The sequence below is a fragment of the Fusarium solani genome (assembly GCF_023522795.1).
Source record: "Fusarium solani strain SB1 chromosome Unknown bctg00000009, whole genome shotgun sequence".
NCBI classification, from domain to species: Eukaryota; Fungi; Ascomycota; class Sordariomycetes; order Hypocreales; family Nectriaceae; genus Fusarium; species Fusarium solani.
Genome location: NW_027072144.1, coordinates 26029 through 51095, shown reverse-complemented (window position 1 = coordinate 51095; position 25067 = coordinate 26029). Strand labels below are relative to the sequence as shown.

The 25067-nt window shown below is 52.6% G+C and overlaps 8 protein-coding genes across 8 annotated transcripts; 5 read left to right on the top strand and 3 right to left on the bottom strand.

Moving 5' to 3' along the window:
• Positions 1 to 25: 25 nt before the first annotated feature.
• On the bottom strand, positions 26 to 872 carry MRS44_013082 (uncharacterized protein; the record flags this gene model as incomplete). Its single annotated transcript, XM_065616571.1, has 2 exons — positions 26 to 805; positions 861 to 872. 2 exons carry the CDS (start codon positions 870 to 872, stop codon positions 26 to 28), a joined length of 792 nt encoding a protein of 263 aa, XP_065472643.1.
• Positions 873 to 1311: 439 nt separating this feature from the next.
• On the top strand, positions 1312 to 3076 carry MRS44_013081 (uncharacterized protein; the record flags this gene model as incomplete). Its single annotated transcript, XM_065616570.1, has 3 exons — positions 1312 to 1822; positions 1885 to 2225; positions 2288 to 3076. 3 exons carry the CDS (start codon positions 1312 to 1314, stop codon positions 3074 to 3076), a joined length of 1641 nt encoding a protein of 546 aa, XP_065472642.1.
• Positions 3077 to 3206: 130 nt separating this feature from the next.
• Positions 3207 to 3996, bottom strand: MRS44_013080 (uncharacterized protein; the record flags this gene model as incomplete). The annotated part of the gene is made up of 2 exons (XM_065616569.1): positions 3207 to 3418; positions 3486 to 3996. 2 exons carry the CDS (start codon positions 3994 to 3996, stop codon positions 3207 to 3209), a joined length of 723 nt encoding a protein of 240 aa, XP_065472641.1.
• A 559-nt stretch (positions 3997 to 4555) lies between these two features.
• On the top strand, positions 4556 to 7174 carry MRS44_013079 (uncharacterized protein; the record flags this gene model as incomplete). Its single annotated transcript, XM_065616568.1, has 7 exons — positions 4556 to 4933; positions 4986 to 5519; positions 5741 to 5872; positions 5933 to 6242; positions 6304 to 6403; positions 6465 to 6648; positions 6701 to 7174. The coding sequence occupies 7 exons, from the start codon at positions 4556 to 4558 to the stop codon at positions 7172 to 7174; spliced, it is 2112 nt and encodes a 703-aa protein (XP_065472640.1).
• A 147-nt stretch (positions 7175 to 7321) lies between these two features.
• MRS44_013078 (uncharacterized protein) lies at positions 7322 to 8974 on the bottom strand (the record flags this gene model as incomplete). The annotated part of the gene is made up of 4 exons (XM_065616567.1): positions 7322 to 8318; positions 8373 to 8760; positions 8808 to 8895; positions 8957 to 8974. 4 exons carry the CDS (start codon positions 8972 to 8974, stop codon positions 7322 to 7324), a joined length of 1491 nt encoding a protein of 496 aa, XP_065472639.1.
• Positions 8975 to 9973: 999 nt separating this feature from the next.
• MRS44_013077 (uncharacterized protein) lies at positions 9974 to 11145 on the top strand (the record flags this gene model as incomplete). Its single annotated transcript, XM_065616566.1, has 3 exons — positions 9974 to 10234; positions 10338 to 10374; positions 10427 to 11145. The coding sequence occupies 3 exons, from the start codon at positions 9974 to 9976 to the stop codon at positions 11143 to 11145; spliced, it is 1017 nt and encodes a 338-aa protein (XP_065472638.1).
• A 728-nt stretch (positions 11146 to 11873) lies between these two features.
• On the top strand, positions 11874 to 13902 carry MRS44_013076 (uncharacterized protein; the record flags this gene model as incomplete). Its single annotated transcript, XM_065616565.1, has 9 exons — positions 11874 to 11956; positions 12008 to 12110; positions 12172 to 12313; positions 12375 to 12502; positions 12557 to 12934; positions 12993 to 13378; positions 13427 to 13573; positions 13629 to 13701; positions 13750 to 13902. The coding sequence occupies 9 exons, from the start codon at positions 11874 to 11876 to the stop codon at positions 13900 to 13902; spliced, it is 1593 nt and encodes a 530-aa protein (XP_065472637.1).
• Positions 13903 to 14399: 497 nt separating this feature from the next.
• MRS44_013075 (uncharacterized protein) lies at positions 14400 to 24120 on the top strand (the record flags this gene model as incomplete). The annotated part of the gene is made up of 8 exons (XM_065616564.1): positions 14400 to 14487; positions 14527 to 14605; positions 14655 to 15177; positions 15829 to 17745; positions 17832 to 18169; positions 18221 to 18347; positions 18450 to 19230; positions 19808 to 24120. The coding sequence occupies 8 exons, from the start codon at positions 14400 to 14402 to the stop codon at positions 24118 to 24120; spliced, it is 8166 nt and encodes a 2721-aa protein (XP_065472636.1).
• Between the last annotated feature and the right edge of the window lie 947 nt (positions 24121 to 25067).

Here is a 25067-nt window from a genome sequence, read left to right as displayed (position 1 = left end):
ATTTCGTTGTAGAATCGAGTGGATTTTAATATTTTCGCGGCATTTTGACTTCACGCCCTGCGCGTGTGCGTACCACAGCTAACTCTTCCTCCTCCGAATTTGACCTCTCATCTTCTTCCATCCCTCCCACCTCAATCACATCCTCAACAGCATCCGCCCCTTCAATTGCTTCATTTGGCTCAGAAATAGTCTCACCAGCCACTAGAGTCTCCGCCAATGTCATGAACCTTTTGTTAGGATTCGGTATTGCCTTTCTCTTCTTGCCTCTACTCAACCGGCCAACTTCCTCCTCTAGACTGGCTATTCTGGTGCTTAGAGAGGCGATCTTTGACTCTTGCGCTTCAAACCCTCTCGATATCACAGAATAGCGCATTCTTGTTGACGGGCTCTTGTTCTTCCCCAGATCTCGGATGTGGCGGCTGGTCTTTGGCGTATTATCAGAGTCGACTTGCCCGTCTCTGTGACCCTCTGACGCAGGTGTAGTTTCCTTCTTGTCTGGCTGGATCTCTGGATGTATGAGCGCTTTCCGTCGTGAAATCGGCCAGTTTCCAGTCAGTCGCCAGCCCGATAGGATGTTCTTCTTCGTCATATCCACCTCCCTGGCTTTGGCATAGGCCCTGATGAAGTTGACCTTGTCCACCGGCGCAGAATCGGTCAGGCTTGTCAGCTTTTGGAGCTCTTTGCGATAGGCAGCCTTGGATGCATTGAATGGGCCATTATCAAGTGGTTGTAGACCGTGAGAGCAGTGAGCGGGTAGGTAACAGCAATATACGTTGTTCAAAAAGCACGTAGCCATCCACTCATCCTGGATTTGGAGTCAGCGATATTTTTGGCTCCCAAGATTCAGAACAGACAGATACTAACAGACACATGGCTTCGATGACCATCTAGTATGATAAGCCTCGCATCAGACTCATCTTCCGGTTGCGTTTGAGGCAGATAGACCTCCTTGAGCCACTCGACTGCGATATGGTTGTCTGTCCAGCCGTTGTCGGACGTGATATACCATCCAGGACCACCTAATGGATAACCCCACCTAATGGATAACCAAATTTTTGCTCCTCCCATACAAAATCCAAATTTTCAGTTGCACCGTATTCGGCCAGGAATGAAGGTACTTGCAAACTAAGACCTGTACTATATTGCTTTTTTCGTATAATTTTCATATCGGCTTAAATTTTCCCCATTCCGCCTCGTGGCCTGGTTCTCTAGCCCTTTGAATTTTTTTGCATTTCACCTCATGTACCCTAGGCGACTCCATCCACTCAAGCCGAGTTTTCACCTAATTTACTCGACGGAACTCCCTCCGCAATGGTTCGTCGTAATTATACCGAAGACGACGTAGCTGAGGCCATATTAGATACCACTGATAGAGGCCTCTCACAGAATGAGGCGGCTCAGAAACGTGGAGTGCCTCAGTCGACCCTTTCTGGACGACTTTCCGGTCAAGCGAGCAGGAATGAACGTATCCAGGCCCAACAGCGTATTTCCAAGAGCCAGGAGAAGACCCTCGTTCGTTGGGTGCTGCGACAAGAGTCTCTGGGCTATGCTCCCTCGCACAGCCAGCTCCGCGCCTGTGTCGAGGCCATCCTCAAACAACAAGGCGATAACAAGCCTCTGGGCAAGCACTGGACCACGAGGTTCGTCAAACGTCACCTACAACTATCTACCAAGCTGGGAAAACGTCAGGAAGCCGCCAGATTTGACGGATTTACACCAAAAGCGGTCAATTGGTACTTTGATATTCGGGAGACCGAGTACGGCTGGATCAAGCCTGAGAACACAGTTAATGTTGACGAGGGTGGCATAATGGCGGGTTTCGGTACGTTGTCTACAAGTCCCCAACGGGTTTGTATAGGCCATAGCTAATTGGCTGCCAACCAGGCTTGGATAGCCTCGTAATCGGGAGCTCTGACCCGAAAAAGAAGGCGATGTTGAAGGGCTCCCAGTCGCGCAAGTGGACCTCATTTATCGAGGCCGTCACCGCAACTGGCCGCGCTTTAAAACCCGGGATTATCTTTAAAGGAAAGGAGCTACAGAAACAGTGGTTTCTAGACGAGTTCAAATTGATAGCCGACTGGCACTACATCACATCGCCCAACGGCTGGACCGACAACCACATAGCTCTCGAGTGGCTGAAAGACGTCTATCTTCCTCAAACAGAGCCTCGTGATGCATCGGATGCGAGACTCATTATCCTTGACGGTCACGGAAGCCATGCACAGGTGAGTCTTTTGGGGTTTTCACCGCAAAGTCTCCGGCTATAAGATCGCTGACGAGCATCCAGGATGAGTGGATGGCTACGTGCTTTCTAAACAACGTCTACTGCTGTTACCTGCCAGCACATTGTTCTCATGGTTTGCAGCCGTTAGATAATGGAATTTTTAACGTCATCAAAGGTGCGTATCGGAAAGAACTCCAAAAGCTGGCTAGTTTGACCGATTCTGCGCCGGTTGACAAAGTCAACTTTATTCGGGCATACGCGAAAGCCAGAGAGGCGGGCATGAGGAAGGAGATTATCTTATCCGGCTGGAGATTTACTGGAAATTGGCCTATAAATCGTCACAAGGCTCTAACACATCCTGAAATTCAACCGGACAAAGAAAAGGTGGTGGAACGGTTCAAGACGCCGAGCCCTCCTCAGTTGCACTCAGATGATACGCCGAAAACGAGCCGCCAGGTGAGAGATTTGGCCAAACACCGAAGTCGTCCGACCAGGCAGAAGTACAGTAAGATCGCGAAGGGGCTGGAAGCTTTAGAGATGAAGGTGGCCGTTCAGAATGCGCGGATTACTGGGCTGGAGGAGCAGGTGTCCCAGCTGCGGCGAGGGAAGAAAAGAAAGGCGGTACCGAACCCGAACCGACGATTCATGGCTCTGTCGGAGGCTCTAGCGGCTGGAGAAGCTCTTCTTGACTCAAAGGAGGCAGAAATAGAGGTGGATGTGGATGAGGAGGTCGAGTCGGTGATTGAGGTGGGTGTCAGATCAGAGGATGAAAGTGACGACTTTAGGGTCGTAACAAAGCACTGCCAGCGCACACGGAGCGGTCGGGAGGTCAAAAAACCACGCGGAGAGTAAAAATTGACCAATTTTCTAGAGTCTCTCTCCAAGGCTTCGCTTTTTAATTGACGACCTGGTGTTTTGTGCACGCATCAAAATTTGGATTTTGTGTGGGCGGAGCGAAATTTTGGTTATCCATTAGGTGGGGTTATCCATTAGGTGGTCCTGGATGGTAATACCAGTCGGCGATCTTTCTGAACTCATCGATAAACCACTGCTGCTGAAGTTCTTTACCTTTGAAGATAATCCCCGGCTTCAGAAGACTGCCAGTTGCAGTGACGGCTTCGAGAAAGCTAGTCCAAGTGCGGGACTGCGAGCCCTTGAGGAAGGTCTTCCTCCTGGGATCGCTACTGCCAATGACTAAGGAATCTAAGCCTAGATTCGCAATGGATTAGTTATATTCATGGCCAAAATGACAAATACTCACCAAATCCAGCCATGATACCGCCCTCGTCAACATTAACCGTGTTCTCCGGCTTGATCCAGCCAAATTCGCTCTCTCGGATATCAAAGTACCAATTGACGGCCATTGGGGTAAAAGAATTGAACCTCGATGCCTCCTGACGTTTTCCTACCTTCGTCTTGATATTGGGATGGCGTTTAATGAACCTGGCTACCCAGTGTACACCGATAGGCCTTTCCCGACCTTGCTGTCTCAACAGGGCAGCTACGGTGGCGCGAACTTGACTGTGAGACGGAGCATAGCCCAAGGCCTCTTGTCGAAGTATCCAGGTAACCAATCTGGACTCCTCCGACTTGGATAAAAGCTGAGCAGGCTGGGTGACCTCGGATCTTGACGGTAGGCCTCTTAATCGGTCGGAGAGAGTGGTCGGAGGCACGACATTCTTCTGGGCGGCCTGGTTCTGGGAGAGGCCATTTTCTGTGATATCTAGCATGGCCTGAATAACATCGTCCTCCGTATAAGATGATTGAGGCATGTTTGAGGCGACCAAGGAAGGATGGGGAAGAGAAAACTTTGGATGAAGCTTCGGGGAGGCTGGTTGATGAGGGAGGCATTCTGAGACATTTTACATTACTGCCGTGCGACCATACCGCATGCGTCACTGGAGAAACAATGTTTAGAATATTAAATTCCATGCAATTCTTAATACAACAGACATTTTCTCATGAAAATATCTTTCCTTTTGACAAAGCACTGTACAAGTGAAATTGGGCATTTTGTATGGGGAAATATTTTTTTGGCTGTACGACAGGTGGGTACGTACGGCAGGTGGGTACTGCATGGTAAAGAACAAAAGAAATTGAACAGCCATGTGTTCGGGCAGAGCTATTTAAGCTCATGTCATTAGAATTGGAATCCTTGATGCGACAAGTTGGATGTGAAACCGGATACACAACCCCAAAGTACGGGCCGCGTTTCATATCCAGTCGTACGAACCTAGTGGTGATATGCGACACTCTTAGTACAATCAAAGCTATGTTCTCCGTGATGACGTCCCCGTCCCCGTCCCAAAGACGGGAGAGGTCCTCGTGAGAATGGCGGCATCCAGCTTCTGCCACACTGACTTCCAGGTTATCCAAGGCGTCTACAAGACCAAGCTGCCAGTCACTGGATCGCATGAGCCAGCTGGGACGGTTGCGGCACTCGGCGAGGGCGTCAGGGGAGACTGGAAGGTTGGAGATCGAGTGGGTGTGCTGAACTTTAGAAGCCCTTGTGGTTCGTGCAGCGGCTGCAAGTGGGCGCGAGAAGACCTTGGGTCCCTTGATCCTCGATTCTGCAAGGATATTACCATGGCTGGGATTCTGGGCGCAGACGGAGGGTTCGCGCAGTATATGGTGGCTCCTGAGGATACCCTGGTCACAATCCCGGATACCGTATCCTTTGAGCAGGCAGCGCCATTGATGTGCGCGGGAGTAAGTCAGATTGAGCAGATTGCTCGAAGTGTGCTTACCATGTTCTCACCAGGCGACGGTATGGAACGCCATTAGGCAGACGGGCCTGAAGAAGGGGGACTGGATTGGGATCGTGGACATCGGCGGTCTAGGGGTTCTTGCAATCCAGTTCGTAAAGGCGTTGGGGTATCAGGTCCTTGCCGTCGACAACCGTGATAGCGGCCTGAAATTGGCCTCCGACGTGCCTTCTCATCTCAAGCCTGATGCAATCGCCAAGTTTGGCGACGAAGAGGCGGCCAAGCGGATATCGGAATTGACTCGAGACATCGGCCTACACGGCGCCGTTGTATGCACCGACGACGTAGAGGCAAGTGATTGGGCCCTCCATCAGCTGCGGCCCAGGGGCGTTTGCGTCATGCTGGGTCTGCCCGAGCAGGGCTACAAGTTTGACGCGTTCAACCTTGTGTTTCGAGAGATCGTGGTCAAGGGATCCATCTTCACAAGCGCAGACGAGGCTCGGAAGATGCTCGAGGTTGTTGGACAAGAGGGCGTGCGTAGCCACCTTACAGTGCTCAAGCTGGAGGAGGGAGAGGCCATCCATGATAAGGTGGCAGCAGACGACTTTGTTGGGCGGCTGGTTGTTGCCATAGATTGAAGACGGAGGCTAGAAGCAACTCAGTTTTCTATCACTGCAAGAAAAAGGAATCGAAGCTTGTGTCAAACCTGTTTCCTTCATGGGAGCCCAAGTCAAACTCGAATCAGTCACAGGAGGGTTTGCGATAATGAAGTGAGATAATCTCGACGTCAAGGTTTATGGACTGGTTCCAGGGATTCGGTTTTGACCAGGCTCGCAGCAATAGGCTGAGACGGAGTGGAGAAGAAACTCCAGGAGGTGGCCGGTTCAAGACACCTACTCCATTCTGCTCCAATACTGCCTACCCCAATTTCGAGTATATGAAGGTTCCTCTACTTTGCGTTTGGAGCCTCACTTTGATCTTCTACTACCAAATACTATCCTAGATTCAACTGAGAATGGCCAATGCCCAGAGATCCAGCAACATGAAGGCAATCCAAATCAAGCAGTTCAATGCGCCGTATTCTTTGTCCGAGGTCCCAGTACCAAGCCCACATCCCCATCAACCGTTAGTCAAAATCAAGGCAGGTGGCTTTTGCCACACGGATTGCATGGCCCTCGAGAACGCGTTCAACTCGAAACTGCCTTTTATTGGCTCACATGAACCTGCCGGGGTCGTTGTCGAGGTTGGCTCAGAGGTCAGTGGGTTTGCGGAGGGGGATCGCATTGGCTGTATCAACTTTGAGAGCTGTTGCGGTGAGTGAGCTTCACCTTTCAGATTCTCTCTCCCAGTGAATATCGCTGATATCAATACAAGGCGTATGTCCCGACTGCAAGGCAGGGATGCCCATCTATTGTGACAACCCACTGATGAAGGGTTTAACAACTGACGGCGCATGGGCCGAGTACATGGTAGCGTGAGTTGGTGACACCGCATTGCTAGATGCAACTCTTGTCTAACGCCGTAACCATAACCAGAGACGCTCGATTTGCCGTGAAACTGCCAGACTCGTTGGGTTTCTCTACTGCAGCTTGTCTGATGTGTGCTGGCATCAGCATCTATGGGGCCATCAAGCGTGCCCGGGTACCAGTCGGAGGATCAATTGGCATTATTGGCATTGGTGGACTCGGCCACATTGGAACCCAGATTGCCAAGGCAATGGTGTGTGATCGTCTCTCGCCTCGAGCTGCCCATACTAATTACGCGTGTTTAGGGCTATCAAGTTGCTGCGATTGATGTTAAACAGGACGCCTTGGATCTAGTTTCAGCTTACGATTTGAAACCGGATGTGACCATCCTCGCGACACAGCCCGTTGAGGCCTCTATTAAGCAGATCACCGCCGTAATCAAGGGCCCTTACCCCGGCCTCGATGCAACTATCCTTGCAACAGATGCGCCCGCTGCCTTCGACCTCGCTGCTGAGCTAACACGTAAGCACGGGACGATGGTTCTTTTAGGGCAACCAGAGAAGGGGATCACGCTATCTTATAGGAATGTTATCTTTCGGGACATTAAGCTGATAGGTTCGCTGGTCGCTGAACGCGAAGAAGCTGAGGAACTTGTTTCCTTGGTCGCGAAGCACCAGATCAAGGTCCACATTAAGGAGTGGGCACCTGAAGATGCAGAGGAGATGAGGCAAGAGTACCTGGCAGGGAAGAGCAGTGGAAAGAATGTTGTAGTGTTCTAAGTAAGCAAGTATATTAACAATTGGGTTGTGTGGAGGAAAGCACAGCGGCCATGAACAGAGAATGGTCCTTATTGTGCATCTGGGCTTGTACGAGACGGGCATCAGTCGTATTTTGTGTTGTCTCCTCTAAGTCAAGCACTGAAGTTATCAATCTAAGCTTTCCAACGTCAAGGTCCCAGTCTTGGATACAAGGTACTCCTCCACAGCCACATCTTTGCCAGATTCCTTGCCATACCCGGACATCTTCATGCCACCGAAAGGCGACTCGGCTGCAGAAGAGTTGCCAGAGTTCATTCCAATCATGCCAGCTTCAAGGTCTTCCAGGAGCCTCCACGTACGGTCCACGTTCTTTGTGAAGAAGTAGCTGGCGAGTCCCATGCTCGTGTCGTTGGCATATTGTACCGCCTCTTGCTCTGTTTCGAAAGGATAAACGGCGAGGACGGGGGCAAAGGTCTCTTCGCGACTGATGAGCATGGCTTGTGTCGCATCCCGAAGGATCGTGGGCTGGAAAAAGAACCCCTTTCCAGGGCCTAGAGCGGGCTTGCCTCCCAGTATGACCTTTGCCCCAGCCGCGACGGCGTCATCAACATGCTGTTGAGCTTTGATCACTCCACGTGCCGTCGTCATAGGGCCGATCGTTGTGTTCACGTCTAGGCCATGACCCTGTTTCAGCAGTTTGGTCCTCGTCACCAACTTGTCAAGAAACTCTTCATAAATGCCATTCTGAACGTAGACCCGATTTGCGGTAATGCATGCTTGCCCGGCATGTCGCCACTTGAGTGCCAGAAGCGCGTCTAGAGCCTGGTCTTGATTGCAGTCATCGAAAACCAGAAACGGGCAATTGCCGCCCAGTTCAAGGGATACTTTCTTCAAACCTTCGGAGCAATGTCTGGCGATGAGGCTTCCAATGGCGGTAGATCCGGTGAAAGAAACTTTCTTCACTAGAGGATGCTTGCAAAGAGCCTCAGCAACCCCGGGGGTATTCGCCAGGGATGTAGGGACTACGTTGAAAACACCAGGCGAAAAGCCAGCCTCCGATGCCAGTCTCGCCAGTGCCAGGCATGACAGAGGCGTCTCTGGAGACGGTTTGGCGATAAAGGTGCACCCGGCAGCCAGAGCAGCTCCCGCCTTTCGAAGAATCATGCTGTGATGGTCACTCATTAGAAAAGCCCTGGGCGGTGGATCATAACAAACTCACGCGACAGGAAAGTTCCAAGGAACAAGGGCAACACAAACGCCAATCGGTTGCTTAATGACAAAGACGCGACGGTTTGGCGCCGAAGGGACGCTCACGTTGCCGCGGATCCTCTCGGCCTCACCGGCGAACCACCAAGTAAAGCCCAAGGCATAGTCGAGCTCTCCATGGGCTTCAGCGAGGGGCTTACCGGATTCATAAGTCAGGAGGAGAGCGAGATCATCCTTGTTCCGGCGGATGAGACGATCCCATTCGAGCAATTTCTTTGCGCGAGAACGTGGGTTCTCCTTGCCAAAGTCCTTGAAAGCCTTGGCACTTGATTGGACGACCTTATCAACATCCGACGTATCGAAGTCGGCACAAGAGGTGAAGGTTTCGCCGGTTCCAGGGTCTGATTTTGAGTCAGTCAATGGTCATCTAAGTGAAAGTGCCTGGTACCTTTGATATCGAAGCGTTTGCCATTCTTCGACGCTTGCCAGTTCCCATGAACGTAGCCCTCTGTCCTTAAAAGGTTGGGATTTGCAAGCTGTTACCCGGGAATGTCAGCATCCTTGACCATGGATTTACGCAGATACGAGAGCACAAACTTGGAATGGGGCGTTCATTTCTGTTATTGAAAATGGCCTGGCTTGATTCGAACTGAGTCCTTTCTTGGTTGAGCCTTTCAGCAGTGTATCACAGTCGAGCAGCAGCTTTCCAGTCCACGCAATGGCAGTGGAAAGATCCAGGTATGACTGTCAGCACCTTATGACTGATGGAGAGCGAGCACGCAAGTCCCAATGTATGGCCAAGGCAAAGTATCATGTGATGCCCGACATATGGGGTAGAATCAGGCGGGCCACGAGTTTTGGGGTACTTACTCCATAACAGCGCTCGTCGGAGCAGCAATCCATGCCAGATCTGGTTGACAGTCCACAAGTGATGAGCTGTTGCAAGCGTTGCCTCAGTCTTTCAACTCACCGAAAATATCATTCAATCAAGCGCTCTGGCACTCTATGGCAAGCTGTTAGTGTTCAAATGCCCAATTCTTACGGGGATTTATGAGCAATTGTTACTCCCAGCATTGGCCGAGGTCCAAAATGAAGGCACCAACTGTTGGTGGCAAGGATTGATCCCTGTTGAATACGTAGTTGGAGCACATTCCATCTTCTTTTCTTCTCCACGTCTTCCCCAGTTTCCCCAGACTACCGAGGCTGAACAGTCCGGGGTAGCCCCTAACAACCTTGATCGCCTAGCCACGCTCGTGGGTGCCTTGATGTCCTGCCTCAAAGCCAAAGTTTTGTGTTGAACTACTGGAATGAGTCCTAATGTCGATGCTCGACTGTGGTGATCTCAATCTCAGTTATAATCCACAAGTGCCTCTCAGAACCTAGAGATTGATGGGAGTTAAGAACCATTTTTAAGACCGACCACCGACCAAGATCCACATGGAGTCAGTCAACTTGGGGCAATAACAAGTTGTGGTGGAGGGAAAGAAGATCACGCGGGCGAGAACAAATCTGGTTTCCTCTTATATATAACGATCCTCTTTGCACTCAGTCATTAAATCGTTCATCATCACAAGCTTCTCTCTCACTCCACGTCTGATATCACCCACGTTCGCAATGTCGAAGACCACCATGCGCGCCGTTGTATTCAAGGAGGTTGGTCGGGTTGTTGTTGAAGACCGGCCAACACCCCGTATTCAGGATCCTCGGGACGCCATCGTCAAGGTAACGGCGGCGGGACTTTGTGGTAGCGATCTGCATTGGTTCCGTGGCCACCAGAAAATCCCGGCCGACTTCATTCCAGGCCATGAGATTGTTGGCCTGGTAGAGGCTGTGGGCGACAGCGTCTCCAAGTTCAAAGTTGGCCAGCCAGTTGTGGTGTGTATCATTTCTCATTCTTTCTTAGCCGGGGTCAATGGCTAAGTTAAGCTCGCAGGCTTCGTTCTCAAGCCAATGTGGACAATGTTTTTATTGTGAAAAGGGACAAACAAGTCGCTGCCCCGAGTACTATCTCTTCGGTTAGTTGCCAGATCGCAAAGGCGCGTCGGTTTCTAATCTGGATGAATACAGGAAATAGGTCAACCGAGAGGGATATCGACGGCGGCCAGGCCGAGTATGTCCGCATTCCGTATGCCGACACAACTCTCACACTGGCCCCCAAGTCTATCCCTGAGCGGCTTCTGGTTCTCATGGGTGATATCTTTCCCACGGGTTATTTTTGCGCCTCCAGGTTTCTCAAACGCATGAAGCCGGAGGAGGCTAAGAAGACGGCTGTGGCGGTGGTAGGCTGCGGTCCGGTTGGCATCTGCGCCATTGCATCAGCCTTGACTTGGTCCGACACGGTGTATGCCATTGATATGATCCCAGACCGCCTTGCTGAAGCAGAGAAGATCGGTGCAAAGCCTCTTCTGCTCTCGGAAAACCCGGCTGAGACTATCAGAGCTGCGACCCAGGGTCGGGGAGCTGACTTGGCGCTCGAGGTTGTTGGAGGTCAGGAGCCTTTCAACCTTTGCATGGACCTGATTCGACCGTTTGGTATCATCAGCAGCGTCGGCGTGCAGACCAGCGACCTCACATTCAGAGGGCCGACACTCCACGGGAAGAATGTCACCATCGAATGGGGACGTTGTCCTGTGTACGGCATCTTCGACGAAGCATTGGACTGTCTCGTCAAAGTACAAGACAAGGTCTCTTTCCTCTGCGACAAGAAGATGAAGCTAGAAGACGCGGTTGAGGCCTATGAGATCTTTGACAGTCGCCGAGCTCATAAGATCATTCTTGTTCCCTAGGGTAGCAGCATAAACCATGCGTTGGATATAGTAAATGCAATTCTTCTGTAACCCATTGTGATCGTTATGGCTTGAGCAAGGGGTCTTCCAGTAATATGACTCCTTCTGCATATGTGCATCTGATGGGTAATTTCCCAGGTATGACCCCCGCAACGTTAAATTCGGTTGATAATACATTGAATTGGAATCTAAAGAGTAGTCATTTGGGTGGGTTTGGGTATCTTCCAAAAACAACCTGTTCGAAAAGGGGCTGCATTGTTCTTTGGCGTCTCACAGAACGGCTGGCTTGCCGTTGGCACAGCTGCAATCAAGCTCCCTTGCCGCCAACTTGGACCCTGAGCACCATTCCAGGGGAGACCTAGTAATTGGGGTCAAAATGATCTTCGGTGGCGGAAGAGCTGGAATTGGAGCAGATTTGGCCATGGATCTTGTTTCAACATGCATAGGCAGAGACTTGGCCAGGCTGATCCAGTTCACGTGGACTGATACCTCGTCCTCATGGCACGATCTACCATCTCGGTTGAACGGTGTATGAATGAATCATGCTAGGTTCTCCGCCTCCGGGGAAAGACACAAGCCATTGGAGGGGTTTCTACTCCAGATTCTCCAGTTCCCCGGATTTGTTAAGACTTAAGCGATGGCACGGGCACTGTCTTGAGCATTTAAATAGAGCTCATTGTCCTCTAGAGTAACTTATCTCTACAACTACCTCACCAAACACATTCAACATGGCCGTTCCACAGCTCACAGGAAGACCGCTGCAGGCCCTGGTGTACGCGACTGCTGGAGCGGCCTTCCTCCTTTTTGGATAGTAAGTGTATCCACATTCCATCTCATACCAAAGCTCACCAGTAGCCTGTAGTGACCAGGGCGTTATGGGTGGGCTGGTCAGTCTCGAATCCTTCACCCAGCGTTTCAATTCTCCGTCTCCAGGCCTCCTCGGCTTCATGGTTGCATCTTACGACGTAAGAGTCCGATGATAAAATACATATGCGAGGCAATATGGCTAACGTGGCATGCTTCAAGGTCGGCTGCCTCTTAGGCGCCGTCTTTGCCTTTCTCCGTGGCGACAAGCTTGGGAGACGATGGAGCATCATTTACTCGTGCATTGTCGTTCTCATCGGTGCTACGCTACAGACGGCGGCATATTCCAGATCTCAATACATAGGTACGGAGCGTGCAGTGAGCCTCTAGCTGACTTGCTACTGACACTACTTCTTAACCCTCAGTCGGCCGAATTGTAGCTGGAGTCGGCGTCGGATGCATATCGGTGACAGTCCCCATCTACGCCTCAGAGTGTGCCAGTGCCTCATCGAGAGGCAAGCTTGTCGTGGTTGAGACGACGATTGTTATCATCGTAAGGCAATTCGCTTTTGACAACTTGTCCTGTCCGACAGACTAACTCTGGTAGGGCATCACAATTTCTAACTTTACCAATTTTGGCTTTGTCTTTGGCAGGCCCGAATTGAATGGTAAAGAAGCTCAATGGCGCATTCCCCTCGGCCGTAAGTGCAGCATCACACCCTTGCTCTCCCGTCACTTGCAGCTGACCATGGTCGACTTGATAGTCCAAATGATATTTCCCCCTTTCGTCTTCCTTCTCATGCCGTTCGTCGTTGAGAGTCCTCGCTGGCTTGCCGCCGTTGGCAGGTCGGATGAGGTAGCAGATGTCCTGGCCAAGCTTCGTGGAGGCGGAGCAACTGCCGATAGCCCTCAGATCCAGCAGCAAGCCCAGCGCATCATCGAGACCGCCGCTCATGAAGCAGAGCTTGAGTCTTCATGGAAAGAAGTAAGTATATGTTGGTCTTGCCGAAACTCGAGGACATTCGTTAACTCTTTCACTACAGTCCTTTGCCGGCGGTGAACTCCAGAACCTCCGTCGACTCATCCTCGCCGGCTCTACAGGCTTCCTACACCAGGCTACAGGTATCAATGTCGTGATATATTATGCTCCCGTCATCTTTCGCCAGGTAGGGCTCGACGACAAGATGTCCTACATCATGAGCTGCGTGGGTTCCATTTGCTTCCTTGTCGGCTCCATCCTCCCGGTACTATACATCGAGAGCATTGGCCGACGAAAGACCATGATGCTCGGAGCCTGGACCTGTGGCATCTGCATGGGCATGATCGCATGCACTGGTGCCGTGGGACGATACTACCCTGCGAGAGCTTTTGCCACGGGCTGGGCTGGGTCAGCATTCGTGCTGCTTTTTCAGTTCTCCTTCGGGATAGGGTGAGTCGGTCTAGTGGTATTCTTACTCCTGTTAACCGAATATCACAGCTGGAACTCTATGAACTGGCTCTACGCGAGCGAGATCGGGTCGCTCAGGATGCGCAACAAGACAGCTGCAGTGCAATGCTTCTGTCATTGGGGGACCAACTTTCTGACAGTCATGGTGGCTCCCACAGGATTTGCCTCTCTGGGCTGGTAAGCTCATGGCTTGGGATCAGCCTACCTGGTGCGTTGCTAATCGGCGTTGCAGGAGATTCTATCTGGTCTGGATGAGCGTGACACTAGCAGCGCTTCCTTACTTATACTTTTGCTTTCCAGAGACGGTAAGACAGGCCCAGCCCAGCCATAGACATAAAAGCTAACTTCCATAGGCTGGCCGTAGCCTCGAGCAGATGGACGATTTCTTCAAGACTTACCCTCAGTGGAACATTGGAAAGGTGGCTAATGTCTGGGTTGACCTTGGTTCTACCAACGGGCAAGACAGTTGCAAGGAGGAAGCTGGAGCAGTTCACCAAGAGCACTGAGCAATGGCCGAACCCTGCAGATTGGCCAAATGGCGAGAATCCTTGATCTTTTCAGCTTGTGGCTCAGGAAGAACTGCCTCAAGCTTATGCTTTCTTCTATCGCTTCTCTTGTCGGTATTGGTAGTTTGATAGATTCTCAATCCAAACCTATCAACTTCCTCACGGCAGGGTACGTTCCTTGGTGGGAAAGTCAAGATATTTGGCACGATGTGAAGTAGCACATTCTTGAGGACAACGGGATTAAATCTTGCGCAGTATAACCGACCACCAGATTGTACTACAATTTATTGTCTTTCTGGCTGAAGGAGTAGGGCTCTCTCGAAAGAATAAGCAAAATATATTGATACCCCAGTGTTCAAGCCAGCCCCTTTCTGGTGCATGCTGATGCATGCCAAAAGCTACCCCACAGGCATCTTTCTTCTCCAACTCATCTACACCTGATTCTCCCTCAACCGTCTTCATCACCCCTTCTCCATCCCACATGGTCCTGCAAGACAATGCGCCCCAAGGTCTACGTCCCCCCATGCAGATTCTGCGCAAGGAAGTTTCGGCGCAGCGAGCATTTACGCCGCCATGAGCGCACACGTGAGTTAACAAACTTAATCGCTGTGAAATGCTGGATAGGATTGGCTGACGCGGAACGATATCCAGACACCCAGGAGAAGCCATATCATTGTCATTGTGGCCGAGCATTCTCCAGAAGGTTTGTTGTTGGGCATAGCCATGTTCTTTCAGCTTAATGAATTGTACAGAGACCTGCTTTCACGGCATGATCGACTTACCCATGACCAAGATGCTGCCCCGCGAGCGGCACCTCCATCCGAAAGAAGCAACACTTCGAGTGATGCATCTCACGACGGTCCGGCCGAGCCAATAAATCTTGTTCAGCTATCCTCCCTCGATCACACCGCTACAGAGCCAGTCATGGCACTCCAAAGCCCTCCTCCTGTCTTACTGCGCTCCAGTCAAGCGAGCAGCTCTGAGTCTCGTCCAGCAAGCTATTGTCCAGGCATTGAAACATTCCCACACATAGTAGAGAATGTCGAAGCTATTGGCGAGAGCAACGGAGCCGGCCATGAACTCCTGGACGTCTCCAATACACCTCACGAACCTTCAATTCCAGCTCAGATGGTACAACACGAAGCGCATATCCAGCAAAACACCTATGACATGTCGCTTGGAGACGATCTGGATCTTCTATGGAGCGACTTTGATATACACTCGTCCCTCGTCATGTCGCAGTCGGCTCCTCTAAATGTCGCCATTTTGAGCCAGGTGGGATTTCCGGGATTCGAATCTAGAACAAATACAAGCAGCAAACAGCGAGACGGCAGCGACGAGGGATGCCTACTGCTACATACCAAAATCAACTTTAGTAGAGTTGATTTATTTTGCCCCACTTCACAGGGGGTAGAGTTGATTTATGCCGGGGGGTAGAGTTGAATTTCAGAAAATCACTCTACAGGTCAACAGGGGGGTAGAGTTGATATTTACCAGGGGTAGAGTTCATTTAAGCAAGGGGTAGAGTTGAATTTATGATTGGCCATAATCCTTGCCATCCAATTGAGGCGCGTCATACGCGAGGAACGCTGGTACGCGTCGCCTGGGGCTCGTCGTGATTAGCATTTAAGGGGAGGAACCGCAATCCGAAAGAAGTTGGAATTTTTAACTGTGGCACTTCAACTTTTCGATCACCACTGCGCCACGACGATGAGTTTTATCATAGAACGAGGCTCATCTAGTGCCATCTACCCGTTCGTTCTACTTCTTGAATACAAACTTCTTGTGTGCCAGTTGTGCCAGTTTGGGTGTGTTGCAGATGAAGTTGCCACGCACTTGCGAACACGACATCACGACATAGACCCGGAAAGTCGGCGCAAGCTGGTGGAAACCATACAAAAATTGCCCTATGTGTTACGAAATCAGTCTCAGCTGGATCAGCTGCAGTATCCACCACCGACAATCGAGCCCATTGCTTGTCTCGGCGCACCGAAGCCGGATGGACTAAAGTGTCGAGCATGCGGCCTCATCCTACGTCAGGTTCAGAAAATTCAAGCTCATTGTGCCAAAGCCCATCAATGGGTCAATCCAAGGTGCAGAGGACGACCATCAAAGGGATGCCCAATACCTCCCACTGAACTGCCGTGGATCGAAAACATCACATGCCAACGCTTTTTCCCTTCCAGGGCGGGCAGCAGATGGTTTGAAGTCAGTCAAAATACCAGTCGGCAGAGAAAGAAGAAGAAGAAGTCGCAAGCGAAGGCAGCTTCCTCAAAGCCGCAGGCGGCGATTCAAAGTCTTCCCCCAGAAGCGTCCGTCCACCTGAGACAGATATTGGAACGAGAAGAGGGATACCGGGACGCCATGAATCAGCCACGTATAACCAGCAAGGATTCAGGCAGTGAAACTTTCGCAGCTACAAGTCTCTGGTTGGAGAGAACTCAATGGCCCTCTACGTACCAAAACGCTCGGCGAGACATATTACGGGCGTTGACCAGACTACCAAACCGGCAATCCCTGACGACAGATTATATTTTGGGTCAAGGGACCCTTGAAGACGACGCAGACTTTACAAGCCCACACGAGGACGAACAGAAGATATCGTGTATTATGGGAGCATTGGACTCGGTCATAGATCGTTGCGAGGATACGGTTCGCCACACCAGCCGTACCCTTCTCTGCTGGCTGCTCAGCTCACGACTTCAAAGCCCCCGGGAAATACCCTTCGGTCTCGTGGCAGAGAGGAATACCGAGCTCAGATACAGGCAGATTGAGAAAAAACTCTTGGCCTTCACTTTTCGGACGTACCGAATGCCAAGCAATGCTCGACAAGAAATTGCAGACATCAGGCTGAATTCGAAACTCTCCGGCCAACTAGAGCAGATCTGGAACCATAGAGTCTGGGACCTATTTGACACGTCGAAGGGGCTCTGGCCTAGGATGGAAAGTCAGAGTTGCTATGGTGGCATTGGAGAAACACTTGATGATGCTCCTATCAGCGACGATCGATCAAACAGGGACGCATGCGATGTGTTGCAGGATGGAGAAGGGATACACGGTGATAGACAAGATGAAGAGGAGGATGACGGGGATGATGATGATGACGACGTGGAGGACTGGGAGCTCGAAGACGACGAGGATGACTACGATGATGATGATCCTGGATATGATAGCGACCTTATCGGAACCAACAAAGAGCCCAACTCAGAACCGCTTATCAGAGTGGAGGGCAAGTCTGCCAAGCCAGCATTCGACGAGTTCCATGAGCTTCTATTCCAACTATGTCTCACGCTATGCACCGAGACATTCATCGATGGACAACCGGGCTCTACGTTGTTGGTATACTTCAGTGGGGTTCTTGGATTCTCTGGAGACTGTCGCAAGTTCCTACTCGCCCGGCAGTACTGCCCCCAACTGTCAGCAATCATCCATATCCAGCGCATATTGCTTCTGGAGCGTGCGTTACCGCTACGTCCATATCCCATTGTCGGCATTCCGCAGCGGCCGCGGACGGAGCAGCTCGAGACCTTGAATAAAATTCGAGAAAAGTACATGGTTTTAGGCTCGCAATCCCCAGTCGCAGAGCTGGTGAGCCTTCGAGACTTTGGCCGCAATGCTGCCCGCACCGAGCCACCATCGACCCTCTTCCACTGGAGCAGTGACGGCGAAACAGTCTCTGACGGAACTCTCAAGCTGACAATGAGGGAATTTCGTAAACTCCCAGAATACTTCATCTCACGGGCGGAAGCACTATGTGATAGTCTTATGTTCGGTATGAAACCCGATGTCGACCTCTCAAAGATCAAAGACGACATGGCTAGTTCAGAAAGCGGCTACTGCTTCGTAGAGCACCCGGGGAATGGCCTTAAATCAGCATACCTAGATCTACTCGTCCAAGCTTACACTTCGAGCAAGAATGGACTTGCTAGGGCGGCACCTGGAAGTGGCATGCCGTCGTATCATACTTGAAACGAGTGGCCGAGATGGAGGAGCAGCTCGCCGGTGGTCTTCACACCGCATGCGGTCAGACTCCGCGAGTGCGCGAACTCTTCAGTCTTGAATGTGAGAATGGTCCAAGCACGACTTGTGGGATATACGTCTGGGCATGTTATATGGTATACGTCATCCGCCATCACAAAGTGAAGCGGCTGACGAATCGCGAGTTCTATGTGGTCCGCTTTCTGCCGGTCAGGCTGGGCCGTGTTTTATACTTGTATCTTGTTTACATCCGAAAGCTGGCCAATTTGCTGCGACGGGAGCAGGTCGGGTATATCGAAAGCCACCAGGAACGCACACAAACGCGACTGCTCTTTCACAGTAACGGAAAAGCATGGCCCACTTCTCGCCTCACAGGTATTCTTACCAAGGCCACTTTGGAAGTTTGGAAGCAGGCGGTCCATGTTCGTCTGTATCGCCAACTAGCAGTAGCAGTCACCGAGAAGCACGTCCGTGAAGTATACACCCCATTCAACAGATAAGATGACTATAGCAGCGATGCTGATGTCAACGTCGTATTTGCTTGGCAAAGTGGACATCGCCCACTACAGCGTGGGACCACATACGGACTTGATGGGGCGTACCCTTTCCGGCTTCAACCACCGCTGCTGCGTGCTTACGAGTGGGCCTCGACCCGTTGGCACGAATTCATTCGTCAAGCAAGCAAGAAGCTATCTTTGTCACCTCAACACGCGCTTACCACCCTTGAATCGCTCACCACATGCCACAAGCGAACAATCACCGATGCTTCACTGGACTCTGTGTCTGCCATAGACCAAATTTATCCAACCAAGCGACCAAGAGGATGGGAAATTGTCGGATCACTAGTAGAGCGGAGTTCAGGATCTATGCCGGCACTGGAACTAGAAGACGAGGGTGGTGAAGTCTTATTTCCGCCAGATGACAAATCCTCCCATGCTACTCCACGACTTCTTGAAAGAGAAAATCCCGCATGGATAGACCGCGTTCTCTGCGTTCTTGATGAGCACCAGATCCTCATTTGTCTCCTCTGCAAGTTTGCAATCGGGCCGGGCAAGAGCATTGTCCAGCACTTCCGCAAAATGCACCGATTCAAAGGCGACGAGCTTCAGCGAGTAATCTCTTTCTGCAGTGGCAGATCTTTCCAAGATCCGACTACGGTGCCGCTGCCAAATCACCAAAGCAAGCCCATCCCTGAGCTACCAATATTGAGAGGGCACAGCTGCGAGAGTTGCGAGTATTTGACTATGAACCGTAAAAATATCCTTAGCCACTGTAGTCAACTTAAGCATGGAGCTCAACAGGCTGGTGAAAGAGGATGGAAGGATGTTACTATTCAAACATTTGCAAAGGGTAAATATGCGCGCTATTGGATTGTGGAAGAGTAGAGGAATTTATATGTTTGGATGGAATATGAAGAGGGTAAAATTGCCATCGGCCTTTTTCATAGTAAATTTATATTTATCTTATATTCTCATTATATATAGTAGGGGCCCCTGATGATTAGATGACTGGCTGAACTTGTGCGGCATGGTTCAGGGGTTTTAGCTCGGGGTTAACTTGAGGTTTCAGTTGGTGAAGAGAAAAAGGGGATATCATGACCATCATTAATTATATCTATTTAAATTTAAATTTAATTCGGCATATATATATGGTATGGGTAGTATGCATTTAAAAAGGGGTGGTGTTGACATTGCTTTGCAGAACCTCCACCACCACTATCATTAATATTATCATTAATCACCATCCACCTCCTGGCAATGGCAGTGGCAAAGGCAAAGGCAAGGGTAAAGGCAAAGGTAAAGGCAATGACAACGGTGGGAGAAAACGAGGACCAAGAGGGGGGATATTAACACGCAGCGCCGAGTAAGGTTCGATACGCAACATAAGGTATGCATATGCCTGACGTGTAGAGCGGCGGTGCCTCCAGGAAGGGACCGCATCAGCGGGATTGTCAGCCACTTCCGCAAGCAGCACCAGCTCAAAGGAGAAGAGCTGGCCCAGGTGACCGCATACTGCTCGGGATTGCCGCTACGGGATCCACACAAGATCCAGCTGCCAGCCGACGGCAGCGCACCGATCGAGGATCTCGCCGTGCTAGGGGGCTGCAGGTGCACCATATGCGGGTACCTGACGATCAACCGAAAGAATATACTCGCCCATCCGAGGAAATCGGACCACGCAGACATCGGGGGCGACTGGGAGGCGGTGGAGCTCCAGACCTTCTCGCAGGGACGCTTCGCGAGGTACTGGGTCATCGAGAGGCCGGTGCCGCGGGACGCTGCGGTTGAAAGGGATGCAAGCCGGTGCTCGGACGAATCGGAGCCGGGCTCGGATGCCGGCGGGTATTATTACGGGGACGAGGCCGATGGGGGGGATTGGGGAGGGATGCTGACCCAGTATGGCCGTGTACTCAAGAAAGAGGAAGACGAGAGGCGACGGATCGCGCAGAAGCCCGGCGGTATCGACCACGACTCGACATGGATCAACAAGACGGGCTGGGCCAAGCACTTCCAGGGGCGAGATCTCAAGAGGATCTACCAGCTAGGACTAGGGCCCAAGTCCAAGGCCGTGCGGAGAGGCATGCGAGACGGCGCCGAACGCGAGGAGCAGGAGACGCTGGCGCGGCTTGTCGAGAGCTTCGATCGAGAGATGTCGAGGTGCGTCGGTCGGCTGGAACGGGTGCCGAACGAGACGCTTCGCTGGCTGAACAGCATCAACCCGGAAACTCCGGTAGGGCAGCCGTTCAAGCTGAAGGAGCATGAGAGCTCCAACGAGAAATATTGGGCGTACGGGGGGCGGTATCTATGCCACTGCTGGCGGGTGTGGAAGCTTGGGCGGGATAAGGCACAGACCGAGGTCGGGATACGCTTCACGGACGAGCAGTGGGGCCGTTTATGTGCCGTTGTGGAGGCTCTCGATAAGGTTGGCGGGGGGGTGCCGGGGCCGTTGGGGCCGTCGGGGCCCACCATAGGACGGAGCGGATGCGGATCCACAGTCAACGACCAGCGCGGGCGCCGCGACGACAGCGGCAATGACCCCAACGGCGACAGGGAACCGGCCAGCGATGAAGGTGGCGAGGACGAGGACGAGGACGACGATGAAGAGGAAGAAGAAGCGAGACAGCAGCAGGAGGAGGAGAGGAGGAGGGCGGTGCTCGACCGAAGGGTCTTCGAATTCCTCATCAGCTCGATCAAGCACAAGGTAGCATACGACGTTCATCGCAACCCGCTCGTACACTTCACGGCGGTGCTAGGCATTGGCGATGAGAGAACAGGGCACTCGTACAAGCGACCAGCCGGCTATACGGGGCAGCTGGCAGGGCTTGTCTGGTGCGTACGTATGCTGATGTTGGAGCACATCTTCGAGGAGGAGCCAGAGGAGCCGGAGGAGATGCGGTTCGAGGTCGTTGAGAAATTTCAGAAGGAGCACCGAGAGTGGCTCGTCGACGGATCTTACTCACCATTCAGCACCATGATCGGGTTAATGGCATACGGCAAGGGCCACCGGAAGAAGGACGGCGGCATGCCGAACGTGATGTGGGAAGAGAACGGCGAGGCTCTGCGATACTTGGGGGAGCGGGTGACGATCGACGAGTTCCGGACGGCGGCTCAGGTGGCGGTCAGGGAGGCCGAAAAGCTGCTCGACCGGCTGATGTACGGCCAATGGGCGAGGGTGAAAGCGACGATCGAACTGGGACGGATCGTCGACAGCTTGACGTTCGAGGGTGCCGGGCGGTCGTTTGCGACGAACGGCAGGAACCAGTGGCTCCGGCCGGGCCACCGCAGAGTGGCCGAGCTGGGGAAGGCCAAGCTCTGGCAGCAGGGCCGGGGCTGGAGACGCAAGGCCGTGAAGCAGTTTCTCTCAACCTTCCGGCTCTTCGCAATGGCGATGGTCGTCGTCACACACATCTGGTGGGGGATGCCCGGGCGAGGCCCGGAGCTCTTGACGATGCGGCACTGTGACTCACAGCAGCTCATCCGCAGCGCGTTCATCTTTGACGGACAGATGATGATCATCACCGACCGGGACAAGAGCCGGGCAATCCGCGGCATCGGCAGGAAGGTGGCACGGTTCCTCCCCGAGCTGCCGACGAAGATGATGGTCGCGTACATCGCGTGGCTCATCCCCACGGCGAGGATGCTGCATGAGCAAGCGGGAATCCAGGGGCCCGGACCGTCTCTCGAAGGCTTTCTCTGGGCAGACGCGAGGAAAGGCCGATGGGACACCGAGCTACTCACCCAGCGGCTGAGGCTTCTGACTGCCGAGCATACGGGTCTTACCATGGGTGTTCGGGAGTATCGACACGTCGGGATCGAGATGGGCAGGAAGGTCAGAGGATTGGCGGTGAGGCAGGTGGAAGCGGGCATCGGCGACGAGGCCGACGGCGAGGAGAACATGATGGCTGAGGTGGACCCGGTGACCGGAGAAGCACGGGGCAAGCGACGGTTTGAGTACGTCTTTGACTTGCAATCAACGCACGGCAGCGTGCTGGCGCGGCGTTATGCGGTAAACATCCAGTTCCCAGACCAGCTGCAGCCGCAGATGGTGGCCACTTATCGAGAGGTTAGCCGGTTGTGGCACTGGTTTCTCGCGAGCTCGACAGGGAATGATGATGCCGGTGATCAAGGCTGCTGCTCTGACGTTTTGGAGGCAACGGCAAGCAAGGGTGCTGCCAAGCGGAAGGCTGTTGAGATTGAGGCGGCGGGCATGGGAGAGGAAAGCAAAAGAAGGAGGAAGGTCGGGATAGCCGAAGCAGGGACGCCACCAGTAGGGGGAGGAGGAGGAGGAGGAGGAGGAGGGGTAGTGGTCGGAGGACCAGGCGCTCCGCTTCAACAAGGACTACAACGGCTTCTAGGAGAGGGCGCAAGTTGGAAGTCTGACGAGCAGCACGAATGCATGGTGAGAATCATGGACATGAGGAGGGGTGAGGTGCTGATCTGTGTGCTTCCAACCGGTGGTGGCAAAAGCATATTCTTCATGCTCCCCGCGGTTGCGGAAGAGACCGGCACCAGCATCGTGGTGGTCCCGTTCGTGGCGCTGATGGACGACATCTTGGATCGGGCTCGCGACGATTTCGGTATCGACTGTCTGAAGTGGGAACCGGCCATGACTGCGGGAAGAGACGAGGCTCAGCCGGATGCGCGTCTCGTCGTCGTCAGCGCCGATCTGGCAAACTCGCCCGAGTTCATCAGCTACGTGGACAACCGACGAGCGCGAGGCTTACTCCGCCGGATCTTCTTCGATGAGAGCCACACCGCCATCGTCGACGCCAGCTACCGGGAGCGGCTCGAGTCGCTGAAAGGGCTGCATCGATACGACTGCCCAGTGGTGCTGCTGACGGCTACGCTGCCGGTGAAGATGGAGAAGTGGTTCCGCAGGCTGATGCTGGCAGAGGACGCAGCCATAGTCCGAGCTATCACTGCTAAGCTTAATATCCGGTACCGCATCCGGAAGGTCAAGGGTGGAGCGGCCGCGGTTGAGAAGGAGGTCATCAAGGCGAAGCTCCGGATCGAAGAGCGGATGCAGAGCGGTCAGAGAGGGGTGATATATTGCCGAACGAAGAAACAATGCGAGGCGTTGGCCGGCAAGCTGGGATGCTCGTTCTACCACGCCGGAATCGAGGATAAAGGCAGGCGGCGAGCGATCTTACAGGAGTGGGCTAGGGCTACTGGCGAGGGACCCAGTCGGTGGATCGTGGCGACGACCGGACTCGGGACGGGTATCGATATCGGCGGCATCGTCGCTGTCATCCACATGGAACAACCGTACGGGCTCGTTGACTTTGTACAGCAGACCGGGCGCGGCGGGCGGCGGAGCGGAGAGGCGGTGGACTCGGTGATTGTGCTGGGCAGCGGACGAGTGCCGCGCGACCAGCACAGCAGTGACATCGAACATCTCAACCGCCAGGCGATGGAGGAATTCATCCATACTTCCGGCTGTCGACGAGTGGCACTAGGCGTGTTCATGGACGGCAAGGGATTGCAATGCGACGAGATGATAGGGGCAGAACGGTGTGATCGATGTGAAGAGCGGGCAGGTGAGGAAGGGGCTATGGGTTTGACGAGCAACCGGCTAAAGGAGCATATCAAGAGGGAAGCTCGGGGGCGTCGAGCGCTAGAGCGATGGCTCGACGAGGCAGACGGCAATTGTGGGGTATGTCTGGTGAAGTGGCACAAGGACGGGCGGCGGGGGGTAGAGAAGAGGAGTATCAACACCGGCTCGACCGGTGTCCGATCGTGAAGGCGGAAGATTATTTCGCGTGGCGAGGACGGCTCGACTTTGCGGTTCACAGTTGTTGCTGGGGCTGCGGGCTCCCGGAAGGATGGTGCGCCAAGCTGGTTACATGGAAGGGGCAGGAGAGGTGTCAATATCGTGATCAGGTGATGCCGGTATTAATGGTTGTGGGGAGAAGCGCGAGGCTTCGCAGGATGGTGATGGAGGAATTTGATATTGATGCGGCGGAAGATGAGGATAAGTATATCGAGTGGATTTGCAGGACTAGGCGGTTGTACGGGGCGGAGATGACGAACGGAATCGCGGTTTGGGATTTGATTGTTCGGCAGCTTTGCACGCGAGGTGAGTGCTGACGATGGGGGTTGTCTTTGAGACGTGTCACGGGCATAGGTGGATCCGGATGATGAAGATGACGGTTACTGGAAGCCGTAATTAAAAGCAGGCCCGTATTTGCAATTGGTGTTAATTGGTTTTTTATTTTATTATTATTATTGTTATTAAACTAAAGAGATTAAGCTAAAGAGATAGATTAGATTAGATTAGATCTAAGGCGAGAAGTGAAGCATAAGCGGTGATGATTGATTGATGCAGGGTAATCGAGGTAAGCATTTCGGTGTGGCGTAAGTGATTGTTTTAAGGCGCGGGTTGGCGAAGACGACGGAATGAAAATGATAAAGCGGGTGGTTTTGGAGAGTGGTTTACTATTATGGTTCGAGTGAGGAAATGCCACATTATGTCACGTCGTGTCATCATCATGTAGTGGCATAATAATTGGGGTATAAATAGGGGAGGTGAGGATGGTTATTAGTGAGGCACGGAGAGAGATATTAATGGGTGTAGGGTAGGTGAGTGGAGGAGTAAAGGCCGCTTCTTTTTTTTTTTTTTTTTTCCGCTGCATTGGCCGGGAGTGGTTTGAGCGGGGTTAAGGACGGATAAGAAGACGAAGGAAGGAA